The sequence below is a fragment of the Cygnus atratus genome, chromosome 3 (assembly GCF_013377495.2).
Source record: "Cygnus atratus isolate AKBS03 ecotype Queensland, Australia chromosome 3, CAtr_DNAZoo_HiC_assembly, whole genome shotgun sequence".
Lineage (NCBI taxonomy): Eukaryota > Metazoa > Chordata > Aves > Anseriformes > Anatidae > Cygnus > Cygnus atratus.
The window spans coordinates 83929209-83950080 of record NC_066364.1 but is presented as its reverse complement, the minus strand read 5'-3'; the positions used below and the strand labels follow the sequence as shown (position 1 = coordinate 83950080).

Genomic DNA, 20872 nt, shown 5'->3' with positions numbered 1-20872 from the left:
CCCTCCTAAAGCAGGCCATGTGACGGAATCATCTACCAGCATACCACATGTCTTACAGGAGATCTTAAATAGTTTCCTTTTTTGTCTTCACAAGAAATAGGATTTTTTTGTTTTCTTCCAATGGAAAGAGCACAGTGTTCTTACTGGGACTTACCCAGTGGTTAATGGGCATTTGAGATTTGCCCAGAGGGATAATTCGCGTCTTGCCCTGCAAGCGAGGCACTCTTGATTATCAATAGGGAACACCATAAATGTGAGCAAAAGCCAAGCAGAAATTGCAGACACCTTAGCAGAAGCTCAGGGGCAGCTGAACCTGAGCTACATATAACGTGTCTGGAGGAAAGGCCATAAACTCTTTTTATTACTTTCATGTTGCATAAAATACCTGCACAGTGGGCAAGGGAAATCTGATGCAGTAGTGAGAGACGATAGATAAACACATTTTTATCATTTGTTTGGTCTCAATTTTGTTCCCTTGCTTACAGATGCCAACTGAGCAACCACTGCTAATATGAAAAGGCATGTATCCATAACCAGCTTATGTACAAACACAACCAGTTTGGGCCTGGTGACTGTGCTTGCTTTCTGTTTCTGGACAGCAGCAGGGGAGAGGTTAATGGCACTGTGCTTGGTTGCAGTGTTTCTGCCGTTGCTATCAAACCCTGCAATTCCTTATTGTTTTCTGGTGAATTTGCTTCTCAGCAATACTTGCTTGGTAGAACCCCTTTGGGTATTTTAGTTTCAGGTTTGATCTTTCTCACTCTCATGAACAGCACATCTCATCTTGTGTTTGGTCACAAGCACCTTCTTCTCTGCCATTTCACAAACTTTCTCATCCAAAGTGAAATAGTCAGGAGGTGGAGGCAGATATATCGGTAAGATAAAAGTAAACATTTAATGCCACTATAGTTTGATTTTTTTTTCCAGACATCATATTTTTGACAATGTTTCACACCTCAGATACCACAAAAGGGATATTTTTTAAGCCAGCAAACAATAAACTTTACAATTTTAATGGCAAAAGGCTCAATGCATTTGTTGACCAACTTGGAAATGGCTGTGACTTTCCACATTTTGAACTTGTCCTCATGCTGTTCTTTCTACTTCTTTTTTTTTTCCCCATAAAATTTAGTTGATAAAATATATATATATATCTACTACTGATACATCCTCTTCTGGAATCACCCATTGGTGGGACCAGCAAAAGATATGTATCCATCATTTTGTCTCCTCCTTAGCCCTATCATATACCATTGTTATAACGAGAAAGAACATAGCCACGGACAGAGTGAAATGGATTTAGCAAACATACACTTCAATGCATAGCACTTAGATAAGCATTTCCACCCATGATGTGTAAATAAATTATAAAATACAAGCAACTCTATAAAACAAGAACATCCTGAGTTTACAAATAAATTATATCCTTCATACATAGAATATGATGTGGATGTTAGTAACCAGCAGTTTCAGCTATGGGAAAGAAAGAAGTCAAACAGAAAAGTTAGTATCTATGCATACATAAAACATATATGTATGTGTGCTAGATGTAAATATTCACACACATACATATACAATAGAGAGGGTGAATACAATCCATATCTATAGTATATAGAGAATATGTAATACAGCTGAAACTGCCTCAAGCACCATTTTTAACCATTATTATAAAGTTTGCTCAATATTTAAGTAGGACCACTCAAAGTAAGAAGGTTTGGGTTGTAGATTTTTTTCGTGTCTGAGAGAGTTTTGAAGATAGTTTGAAATATTACAGATGAATGTTACTTTTTCACTGCCAGCACCTCCATTCTTTGACAAATAATCACGCCCTTTGTGTTCAAAATGTTGCATAAGTGAGCCTCAGTCTGCTGCCAGTGAAGCTGGTGGCAAAATCCGTATTGACTTCAAAGGGGTCGAGATAAGGGTGCTACATTTTCAAGGGAAACTGATTTTTTTTTCCCTTTTTTTTTTAAAAAAAAGTTTGCTTGAGAAGGAGAAAGAAGAAAAGATAAAGCCAATAATAAAATGGTTTATTATTTCCAAGAGCAGGTATGGAAGCTCAGATAACCTGTGATGAGCACACAATAAATGCAAGAGATAGAGATAATTAACTTTGGATTGACAAATCATTCACAGTTTTGTTTGCCATAGCTATTTGGAAACCTATTTCAAGTCTTGCAATAGCTAGCAACATCCAGCCTCGTGTCTCCAAAAACTGCTGGGTGTCAGCAACACAGAAGCCTATGGGGTAACAAAACAAGGACCATGATGACGGCAGGATTAAGCAAGACGTCACCCCTCTGTGGATTTGAGAAATAGCACCTCTCTGTGTGGCCATCATTTACTCCCATCAGCACGCACTGATACAACTGCTCTGATCTCTGCATCCCTAATGCTGTGTGACCATCCCACCCATATGAACAGCGATCAGAGGTTCAATAAACCTCTCATTTATGGGAATAATTGCTTTGGATAGTCATCTGCAACACAAAAACTTCTGGTTACAATTTATAAATCTATGAGGACTTGACAGGAAGCTTTATCTCACATGGAGTTAATAGTCCAGGCTTTCAATTGACGTGACTAGGGTGTACACACCATGCATAAGCTCAAATTGTTGTATTTAGCAGCAATGATCGTGAGATATCTTGCCTCCAATTCATGACACCCTGAAATACGGAGTAGTTCATTTGGATTATTTTTACAGGCTTGAACATTTCAGTAACAGCCTCGACATGGGAACTGCAGCAACTTGGCCTACAGGATACAGAACAGGGGGAATAAAGGACCTTTAAAGGAATCCTTTAGAAGTCTTCCAAGTCTTTTTCCTGTAGTGTGGCATAAGTCAGCTTCATCTTGGTGAGTGACAGGAGAAAGGTTTTATAGGCACTGCACGGACGAGGGAGGGAGTGGGGCTTTTGCCATTTGTGAACAGCTACGCAACCTCTCCAAAATAATGTATGTGGGGGGTATCACCCTCAGGCTACGTATGTATGCGTTTACGTATGCATTTGTCTGTATGTATATACTACCCTTCAGTTTTGATGATTGTTGGCTCAAAAAAAAAAACAAACAAAATCACAAACATTTGTAAAAGGCAATGTTTGTCAAAAAGTACACTTCCTTCAGCTGTCATAAAATTTGAATTCCACGGTGCGGATAATAGTGGCTATTTTAAGACAAACCATACTATTGAGATAAATGAAAAAGAAAATATTTTTAAAGGACCACGTCTATTCTGATGTGTATTAATCCCAGCATTACTCCAGGCTTTCTGCCTCTATAATTCCCATGTTCAGAGGAAGAAAAAAAAAACCTATACATTATCTGCAGTTTTCACTTTTAGCTTGCTTTGTGTCAGAGAAGCATGACGTTGCTCTTTACTAGTAAGTATTTTTTATGTAGCTGCAAGTTTCAGAAGTTGTGTGGTGTGACACTGGGAGTCTTCTAAGACTATGGATTGAAGCCTGTGGATGGTCAGTGATAACCCTGTGCATGGCTTTTAGGCAAAATCAGGGATGCATCAGGGTATCAAATAGGTGAGGAGCCCGTTCTTCAACTGCACAGCTCACCATAGTGGCAGGTGACTCTTCCTTTTCTTCACTACTGGGTTTAGTCTGCTATAACTCGTAACTCTTGATGCTGTTGTGCCTCACCACACAGAGTTACACACAGTTATACCAACACACGAGATGAGAACAGAGTCAGGATAGAGCTAAGAAAGGACAGCTTGGGTATCGGTTTGCTTGCCTGCCTTCTGCAAGATAGTACTTCTGATTACTCAGATCTGAATGAATTGACAAGAAATCATTCTGAAGCAGGTACAAGGCATGAATAGTGGGAGCGAAGCCACATGCAGCTGTGACAAATGCTCCATGAATTAGGGCTCTCTCACACACTCTATGAAACGAAGGGACCCAGAGCGCCCGAGCTGGCTGGTGCATGACCCAGGCTTTCTGCCCGCTGCCAGCGCTCACAGGGACCAGCGGGATGGCTGAATTCGGATCACCGCCAAACCCCCAAGTCCAAGGTTGCACCTGAATCTGGGGTCATAGAGCAAGTTCTGTCCCTCGTAGAAATAATATTCAAGCATGTCAAGATGAAAAGTTTTCAGAATTAGGCCCAAACCACCCCATCTGCCCTTGCCTGAAACTCTTGCCTCTAATGGAAACTAATGGCTGGTACTCTGCGCTCACTGCAGAACCTGACAATAAAGAACCGTGATCCTCTGTTGCACATGCAAACAAAGGTTTAACCTTCAGTCCTAATTGCGTTACCATTGCTGTTTCCTACTGAAGCTGTTCCAGGAAAATGAGATTGATTTCTGAATATGCAAACAATTAAGGATTCCATTCACATCGCTGGTATGTCTTTTGGGTAACGATGCCTTTTAAAAAATACAGGATAAAAGCACCATTACACTGGTTATTACATTGCTAAAATCATGGGATTTCCTGGATGACTTGCAGAAGTGTATGAGTCTTCTGTAAAATGCTGGCTACTATAGACTAAAAGCAATTTTAATAAGTTCACGATGCTTTTAATTATCTGTTTTGAAGATATTTGAAGTATAATAATATAAACTTTAAAGTAAAAAGCTATTTTAACAGAGACAATGTTCCACAGATGTCAAATCTCTGCAAATTTACATTCCCTTTTATGCATTAAGCCGCCACGACTCCCAGAAATACAGTGGCAAATTCTGAAATGCACTGACAGAAAGTAAAAAAAAAAAAAAAAAGATAAAAAAGATTACTATTGATTTTAGTATATGAATACTCATACGTGATAGGAGTTATGTGGCGGGGGTTGGAACTATATGATCTTTACGGTCCCTTCTAACCTGAGCCATTCTGTGAGTGTTAATGATCATTATAATTAAGTCCTCATAAATAAAATATTTGTAAGGACTGTGATTTTGTTCATTCACTACATAATTTTCAATGTGTCAAATGCATCCTTGGTGTAATCCATTTGGCTTCACGAATAAATTTTGGTCCATCCTGATAAAAAGGGCAAACATACATGTTTTTTTTTCAGGTAACCCTTAAATAAATCTATCAGTATTTTTGCAGAGTTTTTCCTCTGGGAGTTAGTGCTTGGCATATTGTAAAATGGCATTAATGTGCTGATGCAGGCAAAGGAGGAGCTGCATTTAAGAACAATATATTCATGAACTGATGCATACTGAGTATATGTTAAATGCTGCTCTTATTTTCTCATAAGCAACAGGAAGATCATGCAAGTGTATGCTAGAGGAATTTTTGTGAATGGGCTTATTTTAATATTAAGAAGAAGAAACCCATACAACAAAATAATTCTTTATGGTCATTCATAATTAAAATGCAAATTTCACACAGTTCTTCGAGTAACATAAAGGATGTTCGTTCCCACATACCATTCATAGATAAAGATGCAAACAAGTAGAACATTCGGATATGCACTGAGGCCCAGACCCTCATCCTTTTGATGTCAATATAATTTTGTCATGGCTCCAATAAGGGAGGTGTTGATTGGGAAAATGCAACAACCAACATGGTCTAGTGGGAGATGTCCTTGCCCGTGGAAAGGGGGTTGGAATGGGGCGGAGATAGCACTTCTATAACATGCCTGAAGTGTTATATTCGCTCACTAATGACTCCTCTTTATTTCTGAACCAGCTGAGCTGAACAGGGCCTGCACTTCTCAGGTATGTCTGTGACTATGGACAGACCAGGCCAGGGACCCAAAGCTGCCAAAACATGTTTTGCGTTTGTGTATATCAAAAAGAGGCAAAGCTAAATGTTATCAGCAATAGTCTCAAGAAAAGAGGACAGAATAAATTGGACTGATATTTTGGACTGATAAGCACAGGAACAATCACCCTGAACAGTAATTTTCCAGTGAGTTATTAGTCCCAGAAAAGAGGGTTAGGAGCTACGAGAGCTAGGCCTCCTCACCCATAGCTCTAGCTAGTACAAAGCTAAAATACATGAAAAAGAAAACAAGTTATGGGGGTTGAAACAAATGGAAAACGTAACGTCACCTCTTCTCTCTCACATGTTGCAGAATCTATAGGTTGGGAAAATTACTGTATTCTCTAAGGTGGAACGTAGTATAAAAGAACACATAAGCAAACCTTGTTTACTGCTAGAAGTATTTGCGTGTCATCTGGGAAAGCTGAATTTCTCTTTGAGTGGCCTTACTCTGGTAACAATAAAAGACAGTTAACATTTATTCATATGTCGTACTGATTAGGAAATATCTCTACAAACACAAGTTACTTAGAAACAGCAAGTCTGAAATAGGAGAAAACACCAAGAGAAAAACAAGCTGTAAATACATTTCGAAAGTGTGTTTGTTTTTTTTTTTCCTTTTTCTTTTCTTGACTAGCACCATCTGTACACAAGAAAGTATGAACATAAATGTTTGGATAATAAAGTTTTGCAAGGCACTTAAACAGTCTTTCTGGATAGGTTTTCTTTTAATGAACCTCTCAGTGGAAGTCCTACAACCACCTTCCCTCCTCCCTCAGCTAACGCAGGGAAAGAAGTCTCTTCTGCCAGCAGTTCTTATTTACAGACATGTCCTTAAAGGTTCCTCAAAGTGCTCTTTTAGGCTAACAGAATCAACATCCTTACTCCATTTTTCATGCTTGTCCTGTTTTTTTTTTTAAACTACTCTTCCGTATAGTAAAGCAAATCTCTCATACACACAGTTGAGACTTGACTCCAACCTTCATCCTCATTCTGTTGTCTTTGGGATGCTATTCGGAAGGGAAAAGGAGGATGGCAGAGATGCCCATTGAAATTCTGTTGAGGTTCGCTCTTTATCTGCGTCTAGAGGTGATGTCAAAACAGGTGATCATCATGAGATGGGCCTTGCAGAAGTTGACACGATTTTCCAAACGTTCAGTCACACATTCCAGGGCCTCCAGGTATTCCAGAGAATCCAGCTCAAATACCTGCTCCAAATCAACTGTAGGAAAGAAAATACACAGATAGAAAAAGCAGACAAAACCGAGTACTCGTTACTGGGAGAGACAAATCTAATTCAAGCTTTCGAACCCTTTGGTACTGTATACAGCATTATCTTTAGCTTCCCATTACCATTAAAACTTGCCTTTTCTATTTAACGACTATTAAAATGGTTTGTCAGCTTGCTGATAGTGAAAAATACTGTTATGATTGCATTGAATGATTTCTTGAGCGATATGCTCTGCCATCTTCTGCCAGTGAGTTTTGCCACACTCCATCTTTCCCTCAGAAAAGCCAGCAGGACTATTCCTCCAGCAACCACATGGCTGACTGTGAGGAAACAAGCTGGCACAAAACACCTGTAGGCTTCAGGTTAACCTTTGCTCCCACAAGGAACTCACATGGTGAACATGATAGGGAAATTCATTAATTAAGTGTAAATTTGGCCAAGTTAAATCTGTTCATACTGATTTTGATTGTTTCCATTCAGGGCTTGCTTCAGCACCATACTTAAGCAAACACTTAATACCTAATGCTTAAGCAAAGTCATCTCTATTTGGAACATGTATATAAAACGTATTGACTCTCTCACGCATTCTGCTGACCTGAATCTGAGATTCCGAATCTGAGAGTAAAGTAAGTGCTCTGCCCTGGGAGAACAAGTCCTTTGCTGAATTCAGAACTTGGAGTCAGAAACCATCCTCCAACCTCCTTGATCCTCACGCCTCTCCCTGTTCTGTGTGATTCCCACTAGCCTGCTCGAGAGTGGTAAGGGAAGGTGTACGCATCAATCACTCCACCATAGGCTCCTGTATGCTGCCAGAGACAGCTGGCAGGTGCCCCCATGGAAGCTGAGTGGGAACTCTGCAGTGTTAGCCAGCACCTCCCATCTCATCTAAGCCCTGTCTGTGCTGTCCTTGAGGCTTGCTGCATTTATCACACTGGAATCAGAAGCAAAGGCATCACACAATAAGTGGATGGTGATGTATAACAAATTCTCTGCTCCCTTTAAATCTATTTCTTTTACCTCTCTTCCGTAATACTGTTCCCAAAACATATATCATGGTTGTTTTGCAAAAGTGCCAATCTAGTATTAACTTATGGCAGTTGTCAAGGGAAGAGTCAGCATGCTTTAAGAGAACGCAGCACCCTTTCACCACATGCAAATAACCTAACAAACTTGAAACTTTTTTTTTTTTCAGAGAAATCTGACATGAATTCATCTGCTTGCTAATACTAAAAATTGCTGTACATTTATTGCAGTACTCTATCTTTTTCCTTCGAGGTGTGGAAGTCCTTCTGCATTTGAATGTAAATGACCTTTAAGCTCACTAAATTTTACACATATATTGTAGTGAAGAATGGGCCAAATTCATCCTTCATGTAAGCCCACTAGTGCCAAGGGACAAGTTTGCTTCACGGTGTTATTCTGTGGTAGAAGAGCATATTTATAAAATTGCTCATATATCTGAGTGATATGAGGCCAAAAAAAATAATCTCATTTTCAGTAGATGTGGACTGAAAAGTGTGAACGTTTATCTACCAGTGACAACATTCACCACTACAATGCTGTACCATTTTAACATTCAGCTCTCAGGCAAAAAGGATTGTTCAGTTCTACTGCAGACATTTAATAAGAATTATAGGGACTAGTTCTAGAAATACAGTCAATCTAAATCTTGCCTTTAGGTCATATGGCAGTTCATTCTAGTTTACAAACACAGTAGCTCACATCTCATTCTCAGCAAACCTTTCTGCTCCCCTTCCTCCCCACAGTGAAATAAACCAAAGGACACGTATGAGTTCAGGCAATAAAACAATGTCCTTACATTCACTGAGCCATTTATTAGGATCCAGCATCAGGTACTGTTTGGTCACCTCCAGTTCTCTCATTAACCACTCGTATTTGGCCTTGACCTCAGCGATTCTCTGCTGGCGATGCTCCAGGATTTTCAGCTTGGCATTGAAACATATTACTTCCTGCCAACCAGGAAAAATGAGCAGGGAAGGAATAGGTGAAGAGATGAAGAAACACCCAGATCCATTCAGCCAAATGATCTTCCAATCAATAATACTAACAATGAGCCATTTACTCTGGAAGCATACGAATTACTACACGAGATCATCTATCATCTTTTTTATTTTTATTGCTTTTGTTAGATTTTGATGTTTTCCATCAGTGAGCTTTGAAGACTTTGCAATGATAGTTAATAATAAACCATAATAATTAATAACAGACGGCATCTTGAAATCAGATTAATTGTAGCAAAACGTTTCTGGATTTTGTCACCACAAGTTTAGCTAAGAAAAAACTAAGCTCTTGGGAGAAGGAAGCAATGCTTGGTATATTAAAATCCTAAGTATATCTCTGTGCTTGGTGCATGAGAAATGCAGTAGTCACATCATTAAATGAGAAAACTGGTAGCAATATCAAATTTAAAACATTCTTAAACAAAACAAATATGTTGCTGTGAAAAGTTCTAGCAATTCAGTCATAAATAATGAAGATGTATTTTCTGTAAAGATAAGGGGCACAGTAACAGCACAGGCTGCAGTGCTGGCCAGAGGCAGCCTGTCTGACCTCACTGGACCTCTGCGTGGTGGCACCCATCAAGATGTACAGTAAGTGAACTCATGGTGAGGGTCGTGCTATCCTTACTGGGGTGGGAGCGGTCCCAGTACCAGAACTAGCCTCCTCCAAACCTGTGTGAGGGTGGAAACACCAGCCCAAAAAGTGATGTTTTTCCTCATGTAAAACCATATCAGACAACAACATCATGAACAGCCTAACCAAACGATGGGAGTCTAGGAGGGAAAAATGCCTTAAAATAATAAAAGAGGCTACATACGTGGTTATTGTAAAACCACCAACTTCAGATACTCTTCCCAATCATACCTCTCAAGAGCTGACCTTTACAATTCTCTGGCCTACTTTTAAGTTTTGATGGGTGAGGTTGGTAACAGAAACTTTGTTAGTGGGAAGAAATAAGCTATTCTGGAAACAATATCATCAAAGTACTTGAGGCACCACTGCTGCGTGGAAAGACAGATGTGACGAGATGCTGGAACACAGAAGCCACCAAGACTATTACCAAGGGGCAAAAATACAAGGGACCAATGTCTATTAGCTGCTACTGAAGAAGGTGTAACTTGAGTTACAACTGCTCTTAAATGAGATACGGTTTTTGCTGCCAATTGAATTAACCATATATGATATTACACACTGCTGACCGCATGATCTGAATTCCTCCCTCCAGGAGGAGGCAGACAGATTACAGGGATTGCACTCACCTTGCTGTCCCCTCCTCGTCGCCGCTGGAGTCTCTCCACATCATCTATTTCATAGACTTTGATCTCAAAGGGCTCCCCCAGCCCTCTCTGTCCACTTCGCAGGGGCCCATCCACCCAGCGGACCCCGGGGCTGTTGGCAGGCTTCCTTGCAGGGGAAGTGGTGTCAAGTGATAGAGCTGGAATAAGCCTCCGTCTCTGCGAGCCTGCAAATGCAGAAATTGCCATGCTGCGTTAGCACGGTTAGATTTGATCCGCAGAGGTCATATGCACCCTAAAGCTTCCAGAGCTCGTGCCTGCTTCCCTTTGCTCAGGTCTCGGTGTGTGCAGGTATGCCAGTGAAGGACCAGAGCAGCGGGCTGCAACTGGGCTAGCTTTGCTTTCCTCTCGCTCCACTGGCACTGGCTCCTACAGGCTAAGAACAAGCATTTATTAGCCAGCCTCTCCTTGGACCATCTCAAGGGGAGGTGTGGTCTTGTTTTTTTGTTTAATCATAGCACAAAAAAGCGCTTTGATGCCCTAGTGCCCAACTGTGCTGGGGCTGAGTGACGGTATGCCACCACCTAGTCCTTTGTAACAGCCCTGTAGAGCGGCTACAGCAGTAAAGCACTAGTGAGGACAAAATGTCTGTACTAAGTACGTCCAAGCTCAGTGGATGCCACAGAGCTACATTAGTCTTGTCTCTGTTCAGTACAACATTTTTCTAAAATGTTTGTCACTTATACTCTTACTCCAGCACTGGTGAAAGGCGAGACAGCAGCAAGAACGACGGACTGGCAGCAGGGTTCGTCACTGTGCCTGCGTCAGAAGCAGCGCTCACGCACACCCGCTCTGCTTTATAATACCAGCACAGTGGATCAGAGTGCTGCAATAGCTGAAAATTTACCATGGCTGATAAAGCCTATGCCGTATGGAAAGCACCTGCCATGTGAGTTGCCAAGTCAGGGCCTCAGGTAAAGTAAGGGAGAAAAAGTATGTCACTGGCCTGATGGCAGCAGTAGGGAATTTGAGCATATGGTTTGTTGGGAGAAAGAACAGACACACGCAAAAAAAAGAAAAACAACTGGTTACATTTCCCTGCTCAGTTTAGTACAATCAGAGCGATGGCTAGGTTACAGAAAAAAATAAGAGCTTTGTGGCCAACAACTCCTGCCTGTTCTCCCCTAGGAGACAGCAGGAATAGGAGGGATGGGAGAAACCAAAAACAAAAGCCAGAGCCAGAAAGTTTGAATGAAACTATTAACTGACTGTCTTGGCTGCAGGAACAAAACTGATGCCAGCAGGGAAGGGATGCAGAATGATCATACAGATTTTATTTTAAAAACAAGATAAAAATCATTTACAGGAATCTCTAGCACTACATTCATTGAAACTTGCTTGCAAATAGCTTCAACATGTCTGCCAACTTTGCGCTTCAATGAAAGCTAAAAAAATAAAATAAAAATCCATTGATGACTTGGTTTTTGGATTTATAAATAACATAGTATTGGCCAGTTTCATTCATGGGAGTCTATTTTTCTGCTTTCTTTGCTGACTTTGCAAACTACCACATCTTGTCCCATTGATTTCAGAGTGCAGCAGTCTTTGCTAGAAACCAGAACACAGTAACCTGCAATTAACCTGTAAATGCTAGATTTAACATGGAGGAGAAGGGTTGGTCTATCTTGCTGTCCACCTGCAAAAACCTGGTGTATGGAGCTTTTATTCCAATGCATCAGAGATAACTCTATGCAAGAAAAGGAGAGCAGAGCCAAGTCAGACAGGGAGCTCTACAAGGCCCCTTTGCACCCAATGGCCTCAGACCTGCCCTGCCCATCCCACGACACCCATTGTGCTCATACTTCAAGTCAAGCTGCAGCCCAGCAAATGAGCCCATGCCAGAACAAATGAAGCCTTTAAATACCAGCAAGCACAGTTTTTTTCTAGACCTTTTGCAACAGCCACTGAAAGTCAATGCCAGCATAGCTAACAATGGCAACCATGACAGACACGGTTTGAGAAGACACCAGCAAGCTGCAGCACTAAGGGTGACTCTCATCCGTGGTGCTAGAGAGAGGCAACCAAACGGGGACAGCAGCTGCGTACATGAGGGTAGGTGAGACAGGGTGGCAGACCCTTACCGTTTGTTACATGCAGAGGGAGATCCTGCAAAGGGCTCGTCCCCTCCTGGAAAATGAGCCCTCTGCTTGGCTGGATGTGAAGGGCTCTGAGTGTACCCCAAGGGTCACTTGAGACCAAAAGGTTTTAGGCATTAACTACTTCTGAAAACAGTTTTTAGGGGTTTGGCCATGGTCTCTCACAGGAGTAGTCTTCCAAATTTCATCTGCCAGCAATTCCCCCAGAGGGGGTGATGAATCTGATTCACCTTGCCACAAGAACACCATCAGGCTTTCACTTGGAGCAAAAGTAAAACAGATGTCACTGTGGTATGAATTACAGGGATGCTGGTAAATGATTTTGCTTTTAGTTCCCTTTCGTATCTATTTGGCTCAATGAGAAACAGAAGCCTGGAGCCTAGAAGGAGGGCTCCAACATGAGGCTCTGGCTAATAGCTCGTATTCTTTGGTGAAGAGGCAGAGGAGTGGCAAGAGACATGCTAACATACACTCATCATGTTTTCCTAGTGAGAGCTCACGTCTGGATAGCCCATGGGTTATCACAACACAGCAAGGCTAACAGCTCTCAGTGCACCCAGGCAATGCAAAGGGGCAGAGCCACCTGAGGTGGGCACAGCATCGCCTGCTGGGGACCTGGGGAAGCCACCACGTCCCATGAGGGACACAGGGGACACCACACAGGTCTCACTGCCCTGCTGTGGCTGTATGTCTGCGTGTGAGGCTGAGACGAGGCAGAAGGAGGGAAGTCTGTTTGTCTGAGCCTTGAACACTGCCTCAGGATGATTTATCTGAGGTTTAGAGTGCTTTGCGAGAAAGGAAATCTGCACATTTGTAGGGAGGCAAAACTGAATCTACTTTATTCTAAATATGCACTGATTAATAGGCTGCTTATTAGGCCAGGTACAGAAAACGAGGGTGTCTTTGACAGGAGACTCCTGGCACTGACCTCTCCATTTTGTCTCTGCTTTTTCTGGTTTCGCATTAACTGGGATCAGGCAGGAGATACAGCCTAAGCAGAGTGTGTCACAAAGCAGCTGACAGCTCGCTCATCCATATCAACACACAGAGACAACAATTAAACTGCTCAGATGCACGCAGTTTTCCGTTTACACAGAAAATACATATCTGAAGTCACATATTTATTGCTAGCATGTGATGGGAGTTAGGAAGTCCTACATTTTGGCAGGGTAATAAATAAAATGCTCCGTAGGAACTGCAGCACACCACTCTCCCCCTTTACCTACAGGAAGGCAGGGTATGTTTTTCACTTAGCTTGAAGTTAGAACTTAGGAACAAGCCCAGAACTCAGAACAAACCCTCCTGAGCCTAGCTTGAGCATGAATAACCACACTATGAAATAGCCCTGAAAACCCACAGATTACAAGATCCGTTTTAGCAACAGATCAGTTGCTCTACAGGGAGCTATTGGTTAAGGTTTGGCAGGTTCAGCCCTGCCAATGATGAACCAGGTTAAAATTAAGCTAAAAGGAGCAACATAGCAGTGAAGTTGTGCAGTGTGAAAGCAGATCTGACTGAAGGGTGGCACTGAAGCTACTGCAGCAGATATAAGTCCAGAGAAGCCTTCATCTTTAAGGTATTAGAAACAGACCAAGCTAGCTAGGTAGGTAAGGGTAACTTCAAGGATAAGACTCGCTGACCTCTGCGAAACTTCCCAACTCCATACCGATATGTGCTCATAAAAGCATGTGTTGACTGGGGCAGAAACCCTAGAGGTCTGGTTTTGCTTAAATACTGTATAGTTTGCAGCGTTCCCTTTCTATTGCTTTCCAAGCACACATTCCAGCCTGAGCATCTTTTCTGTGGAAAAGGTAGAAGCACAAAGTACAAATGCAAAATCTGCATGAAAAGAAGCACGATGCGTATCTCTTCAAAGGAGGATGCAGCTGAATGGGATGTTAAACAACTGCTGTCCTAGAAATTTCAAGATGTTTCAAGCAGAAGTTGGAACTGTAATTTGATATATCATAATTCCAGAAGTTTATAGTGTGTGCTTAAAGGCAGGATGTAGAGCCAAAGCTATTCCCTACTGCACTAAATGCTGTGGGAGGTAAAACTGCCTTTGTGTGCAGAACCTGTTGTTCAGCATTTTGTTTTTTTTCTCACTATACAATCCATTCAAACTGAAAGCGATTACAAAAAACTAATCCTGGCTAAGTAGAGCAGTACCTCTAAGCTCACTGCATTCTTTCTGTGGCTTCATTTCCAAGAAATACTGTCCAGTAGTGATAGCATCAACCTCCAACGTAGCATCAAACTGTCTGCTTACTGGCAAAGATTACTTGTCCTGTTCCCCCTGCTGCTCTTCACTGTCTGACAAGGGGGCTCCTGCTTTGTTTGAGTTGAAGATGCAATGCTGACTTCTCTCTTCCCCATTTCCTACAGGATCTGCCCTGCTGGGCAATTATCCGTGACTGAACCAATTCCTCACCATTTCTTTGACCTCCCTCCTCCTAGTTTATTTTACAGTGCCCTTTCCTCAGTGCAGAGCACAGCCATTCACTCCTCCTTGGATTTTCACGCAGTATGTGCAGTGTTAAGTTCCCCTCCCGATTCCTCAAGACGTTGCCAATGCTTTCCAGTGGAAAGCCCCTCTGATGGTGGGGAGAATTCATCAGAAGTATTTAGGGTGCCCAACTTGAGGTCGGTGCTCCAAACACCAAAAAATCCAGGCATTTATTGCCAGAAAATCTATACAACATTCACTCATCCTGGCAACTCAGATGGCATAGGAAGGACCATGCCACACCTGAAAACTGGAGTAGGAAACACTGATGAGATTTGTCATTCAGAAGAAAAATCTTCCATGCCCACCTCACTGTAAAATAATGCAGACCATATTCTGTGGTGGCTTCTATGCATTGTGAATCAGTAAGAAGTACAAGGACACCTAAGGCTAGAAATAACTGCTTGCAGTACACAGGAATAAAGCAACCCTTGTTTATAATCTTCCATCCATACCTATACAAGACATGTTGCTTCTATACTGGTATGAGGAATATGCTGAGGTACAGCCTACACCTAATTTTTTTCTATCCCTCCCATTCATTTCTTAACCATGCTTCCTGAGTTACTGTCTCACTTTATAAGGAGCCTTTCAGGGCAGTTTAGAGCTGGTGAATGAGCACTGCTGAAACCAGATGAGGAAGCAGCCCTCCTGCAGCGTGGCAGGCTGACAAGGAATCTGGGAGACACTCCAGGGAAGATGCTCCAGCACATCACAGGGGCCGCGTTTTCAGCACCCACGATCCCTAGCAAAAACCAACTGGAGTCTCTTCTAAATCTTCATCTCCCTTTGGTCCAGATTGTGGTTTAACATGGATTTGTCGGCATTGGGGTGTTATTTAAGGAGCCGGTTACTGTTACTGCAGTACCGCACTAAATAGCTGCACTTGTGGCTTGGCCAGCAAAGGCAGACATGGAGGAGGAAGGGGCTCTGCAGCCAGAGCGTTAGCTCCCGACGGGACAGTGGTAGAGGCATTCCTGTGAGCTAATTCTGTGGCAGCGCAAGGAGCAGGTTTTATTTATACCCAGCCTAATGTTGCACGACTCAGTCATGCATGTTACATGGAGCCTTCACTGTGCACAATAGCCTGCTGCCACTTCCTCTATTAAATCATTCCTATGTTCATGTGGCTGAAAGCTCAGTGCTGGCATGCAGTAGTCAAGCGTGTAAAAAATGATTACTCTGATCCCTTTCAACACAGATTTGCTGCATGAAATGGCCTGGCTTTGACCTGGGAAAATCAATGCTGTTGTTTTAATGAACAAAAAAAAATTGGAACTGAAGCCCACACTGCCCCTCCTTCTGCTCCCCCTGCCCCCCCCCCCCCCCCCCCCCCCGGGCTGTCCAGCCAGCAGTCACACTCACAAAGGGGTCACCTGCACACAGACAGTGTCTTGGTGTATAATGCTAAACATCCTTTGTCATGCTAAAGGAATAATGCAGGATATCAATTAGCTACCATCAGTTGTAAGCAAGTTAAAGTAGAAATGCTGGAGATGCCCTACAGCTTTGTGATACAAAGGACAATTTTCAGCTCCCCACAGTGCCTTAGGCAGTCTAAACATGAACTAAATTCCTTTTCACTTGGATTCAATGAGAAAAGCTCAGACTCTTTTTGTTGGTGTTTTGTTTCAGCATTATCATTTTGGCCACGTTTCAAAACTTGTTGCTTTGTAATATTGGTTGGAGATGGACTTTCATAATTTACAGCCCACAGATTCAGCCTCTGGCTTTTTCTGCTGCTTTTGTAGGCTGGGCTAAGTGCTTTCAGAGGGGCAACGTGTGTGAATACGGAGTTTTCAGGGCTTTCCAGGAACCCTGAAATCTCCATTTTTAAAACCATCCCAGCTGTGAAATCTGGAGTACAGAGGTAAGAGCAAAACAGGTACTCTAACTGCAGATAATTATTCTCATGTCTTAATAGTCTATCTTTTTATGCAAGTGTTTAAAATCATGTAGCAATTTGCTCTGCTTTGGTGGTGAAACTTAGTACTGAGAAAGAGCCGTAAGGAGTCATGAAACTTTACTGCAAAAGCAATAAAATGCTGCAGCAAGAAACTTTAATTATCTATAGGCAGACAGGTTCCCTGTGCAAAGATGACTCAAGTGTGCACGCACACCCATATACACACACAGGCAAATCCTACCCTGGATTGGTAGGAGCAGGGTCCTGAAAATGCTGGGAAAGACAACTGCAGCCCTAGGCATAGGTTTAAATCAGGAAGCCACCATTTGGAAACCTTGGCTTTTCCTCAGTCTTGTTCAGACTTGGCCTTACTACCAATAGCATCCCTTATTTTTTTGTTTTCCAATGCTCTGTGATAGCCCATGTTCAGGAAGGCTGAAAGATCTTACAGTGGCCTTCCAGTACTTGAAAGAGGCCTACAGGAAAGCTGTCAGGGACTGTAGCGATAGGACAAGGAGTAATGGCTTTAAAGTAGAAGAAGGTAGGTTTACATTAGATATAAAGAATAAATTCTTCACTCAGAGGGTGGTGAGGCCCTGGAACAGGTTGCCCAGAGAAGCTGTGGAGTCCCTATCTCTGGAAATGTTCGAGGCCAGGCTGGATGGGGCTTTGGGCAACCTGATCTGGTGGGAGGTGTCCCTGCCCATGGCAGGGGGGTAGAACCAAGTGGTCTGTGAGGTTCCTTCCAACCCAAACCATTCTGCAATTCCTCCTGTGTCCCTGCTCTCCACCAGTGCATTGTGCTGGTTGCCACAGGCCGGCTGCTCTCCCCAGCCCAGCGGGGCCACAGTGTGCAGCGCCATGCATTTCACCCTGCCAGCACCAGTAAAGCTCCAGGTTCAGGCTCAGAGCTCTGAAAAACCTCATCCAGAGGGAAGCAGAAGTCAGAGAAGACACTCTGTGGCAGAGGAGCCTCCCAGCTTGGCAGATCACTGCAGGCAATGATGCACGACAGCCCTTAGGCCTAACTGTATGTCATGTGGGCTGGGGGCTCCCTCAGGCACCCAAGCCCATTCCCAAAAGGAACAGGAAAGCAAACAGCCTCAGGAACATCTCTGCAATTTCCATGGGAAGCCCCGTCTTGTAACAAATTGTCTTAGAGCCCTTCTCATTTTGCTGTCCCAGGGGAAGTCTCCTCACAGACCTGGCAGTCCTGTATCATCTGTAGGAGAGAGGTAAAAGGCAGGCACAAGGCATTCATGCACATCACATGGGAATGCAAATAGGGCCTGCCTTTGCTGGGTAAACCTTATTAGATCCTGGGCTCTTGCTTTGCTGCTAGCTCAGAGCTGAGGGGATCATGCACCTGGAAACAAGCAGTAAAGCTGGACGACTGAAATCACCCAGTCCTGTTTTGCATTGAGAGTTGTTTTAGAGTAAAGGCCACGTACACCCAAACTGAACTGGGGAAAAGATGCTAACAAGGCAGAAGAGCAACAAGCAGCCACATAACACTTCTGATCTAAGGATCCCGCTCTGCTACTTCTTCCACAAGGCCATGATCTAGTTTTGTGAGCTGGTAAGCAGGGAACACGGACAGTGCACGAGCTGCCCAAGGTGACAGAGGGAACCAGCAGCACCCCTGAGAACACAACACAGATGGTGCAAGTCCTAATCTGCCACCCTGCCTGCCTCCCTCTCGTCCCTGTTGTGTTCCCAGGATACAAATATGGCCTGATTAAAATGGAGGTAAGCCTGAATGCATTTCCTGATGACACAAAGGAGTCTGTACTATAAAAGCACCCTTGTCATTGCCTTTCTGTGGACCAGCACTGGGCCAGTGCACTTGAAACTTCTGAGGTATTAAAAAATAATATATAATTGGTGCTGGAGATGACTATGCCCTAACACTTCAGTGCCCTGCTTGAAACAGTATTGCCTCCCTGAGAGAGAGGAGGATGGAGTGAGAGCCAGGAAAATGGTTGAGATGCCAATTGTTTCCAGCAGGGAAAAGGCTAACGGAGTGAGCGAAGAAAATCGGAGCAAACACAGCTGCACAGATGCTTGTGGGTGGGTGGAGAGGGAGGGAGGGGCTGCCACAAAAAGAAAATAGCAGATAAAACCCTCCTCTCCACTGCTCAGTTAAGGGCAGGCAAGGATGTGCGGCCAAGTCAGTGGGGGGTCAAGGTCAGAAGTCAACGCTGCCTGCAATTTAATCCTGGATCTGGCTCTCACTTAGCTGTAAGCATTGGGTAAGTCAGTAAAGCTCTCTGCACCTGTAAAATGGGGTCTGGAGTAATACTTGCACCACAAGGTGGATTAAGGGGCAGCTACACAAAGCTTTGAAATGTACAGCTGTCTATCAGGGCCAAATAGCTGTTTCTGCGATAAGCAGTCACTTTGGGGTAATGTATGCTGATGTGAAGTTATAGGACCAATGTTAATTGCTGGAAAGATGGAAGTGTTTATTAAACCGATAGGTTACTACAGGGAGGAGGCTTACATGGTTCATGATGTAAACATGCGATTTTTCAATAGGTATCAGAATGTAATGTGCAAATTATTTATTTATTTTGTTCATACAGTATTGGGCTGTCTGTGAACTGTACACGTACCTGTGTAGAGCCTAAAATTTAACCTAAGACTAAAACTGAAGGATATCAACTAGCTTTATCTTTCCAAAGCTGTCAATGTAGGTCTGATGCTTCATGTATGACAACCAGTGCAGAAGCACCTACACATACAAATAATGCACTTAAGAACACTGAAAGACGAGATCTTAATCTCAAGGAAAAAATGATGTCTTTTCAATGTGTCAGAACTTCAAAAGTAATTGTGAGATCTGACAGCGTTGCTGGTGATTCTCCTAAAGACTCTTTATAGCTCCTCTTAAAGGGGCTTTGGGCTGATTCATGTTGATCGTGTCTGACAGCTAGCATTTCTGCTAATAATAATCATAAATAAAGTGGACAAGGTTGCCTGACCCGAAATGAGCATATCTACAGTGCCATATCCATTACAGCACAGTGGATCTGTGACCGCAAATCAGGAAAGGTCCAATGCTCTTGACACTATGTATTAAAATAATATCCGTCTTCTAAGAGCTCAGAACCTTTGTATGCTATCTTTTTCATTAAAAAGTGTTCCTTAAGAGAGATCATTCAGGTGAGAACAGACCTACAGACAGGAAATATTACAGAGGATGAAAGACTGCAGACCTATGCATATTTTTTTGTTTATTATGCAATAAAAATATGTTTGTGAACAACTATATTCTCCCTTATATCTCAGGTCCTCCTTCATGTTCTCCTGCATTGAAGTCATAATCCTGGTTTTATGCCATCATAAATCTGCTGACATGTGAAAAATTATACTATTATCAAACACATCAAAACAGAATTATTACTTCCCTGCTGCAGGACCAAATGCAAACAGGAGCTGGATTATAAGAAAGTGAAACCTTATTAATTTCTGGATGGTGGTTTGCTGCTAAAGATATGGAAGGCAGGAAAGATATATTTTTTTAATTGCTTTAAAATATTGGTTGCAGTTGCATACAAACACAAATAGAACTTATTCTAAACAATACAGGAATTACTTGCAGATATAGGGAATCATTCTCAAAAGTAAAGTATCAAAAATAACACTAATTTGCATGATCTCTCCATGTCAGGTGACAGACTGGGTTAAGAGAGAAGCTTTGCAAAGTACTTTGAGGGATGTCAACATGCCACGCCATGCTAAGCCTACCCAGCAGGTGTCTTGCAGGGATGTTGGCCGTGCCCCAAACACCCTTCACTCCAGACATTCCAGTCTAGCAATGGTAGGCACCCACACCATTGCTGACTAGGGAGACAGGTACAAAACTAAAAAGAAATTAGACTAAAGACGTGAATTTGTCATCCAGAGAGAGAGCTGTATTTGGAGAAAAAGGTCATATTTCACTCAGCAGTAAAGAAAGAGTGGCAAAGCTGACTCTCTGTGTTCCCTGGTAAGGAAAGCTTCCTGCTCGTCCCATCACTCACTGTCTTTGCATATCTGTACCGCATGACAAACCACCATTACAGCTCTGACAGGTAGG

General features: G+C 42.7%; 1 protein-coding gene across 1 annotated transcript in view; it reads right to left on the bottom strand.

Moving 5' to 3' along the window:
* Positions 1–870: 870 nt before the first annotated feature.
* KIF26B (kinesin family member 26B) overlaps positions 871–20872 on the bottom strand; it is a 295107-nt gene continuing 275105 nt past the window's right edge. The window contains exons 13-15 of the mRNA XM_035558389.2: positions 10248–10450; positions 8786–8936; positions 871–6957 (exon numbers count right to left, since the gene is read on the bottom strand). Of these exons, the coding sequence (XP_035414282.1) occupies positions 6809–6957; positions 8786–8936; positions 10248–10450 (503 nt within the window). The 3' untranslated portion in view covers positions 871–6808. The remainder of the gene's footprint in view (positions 6958–8785; positions 8937–10247; positions 10451–20872) is intronic.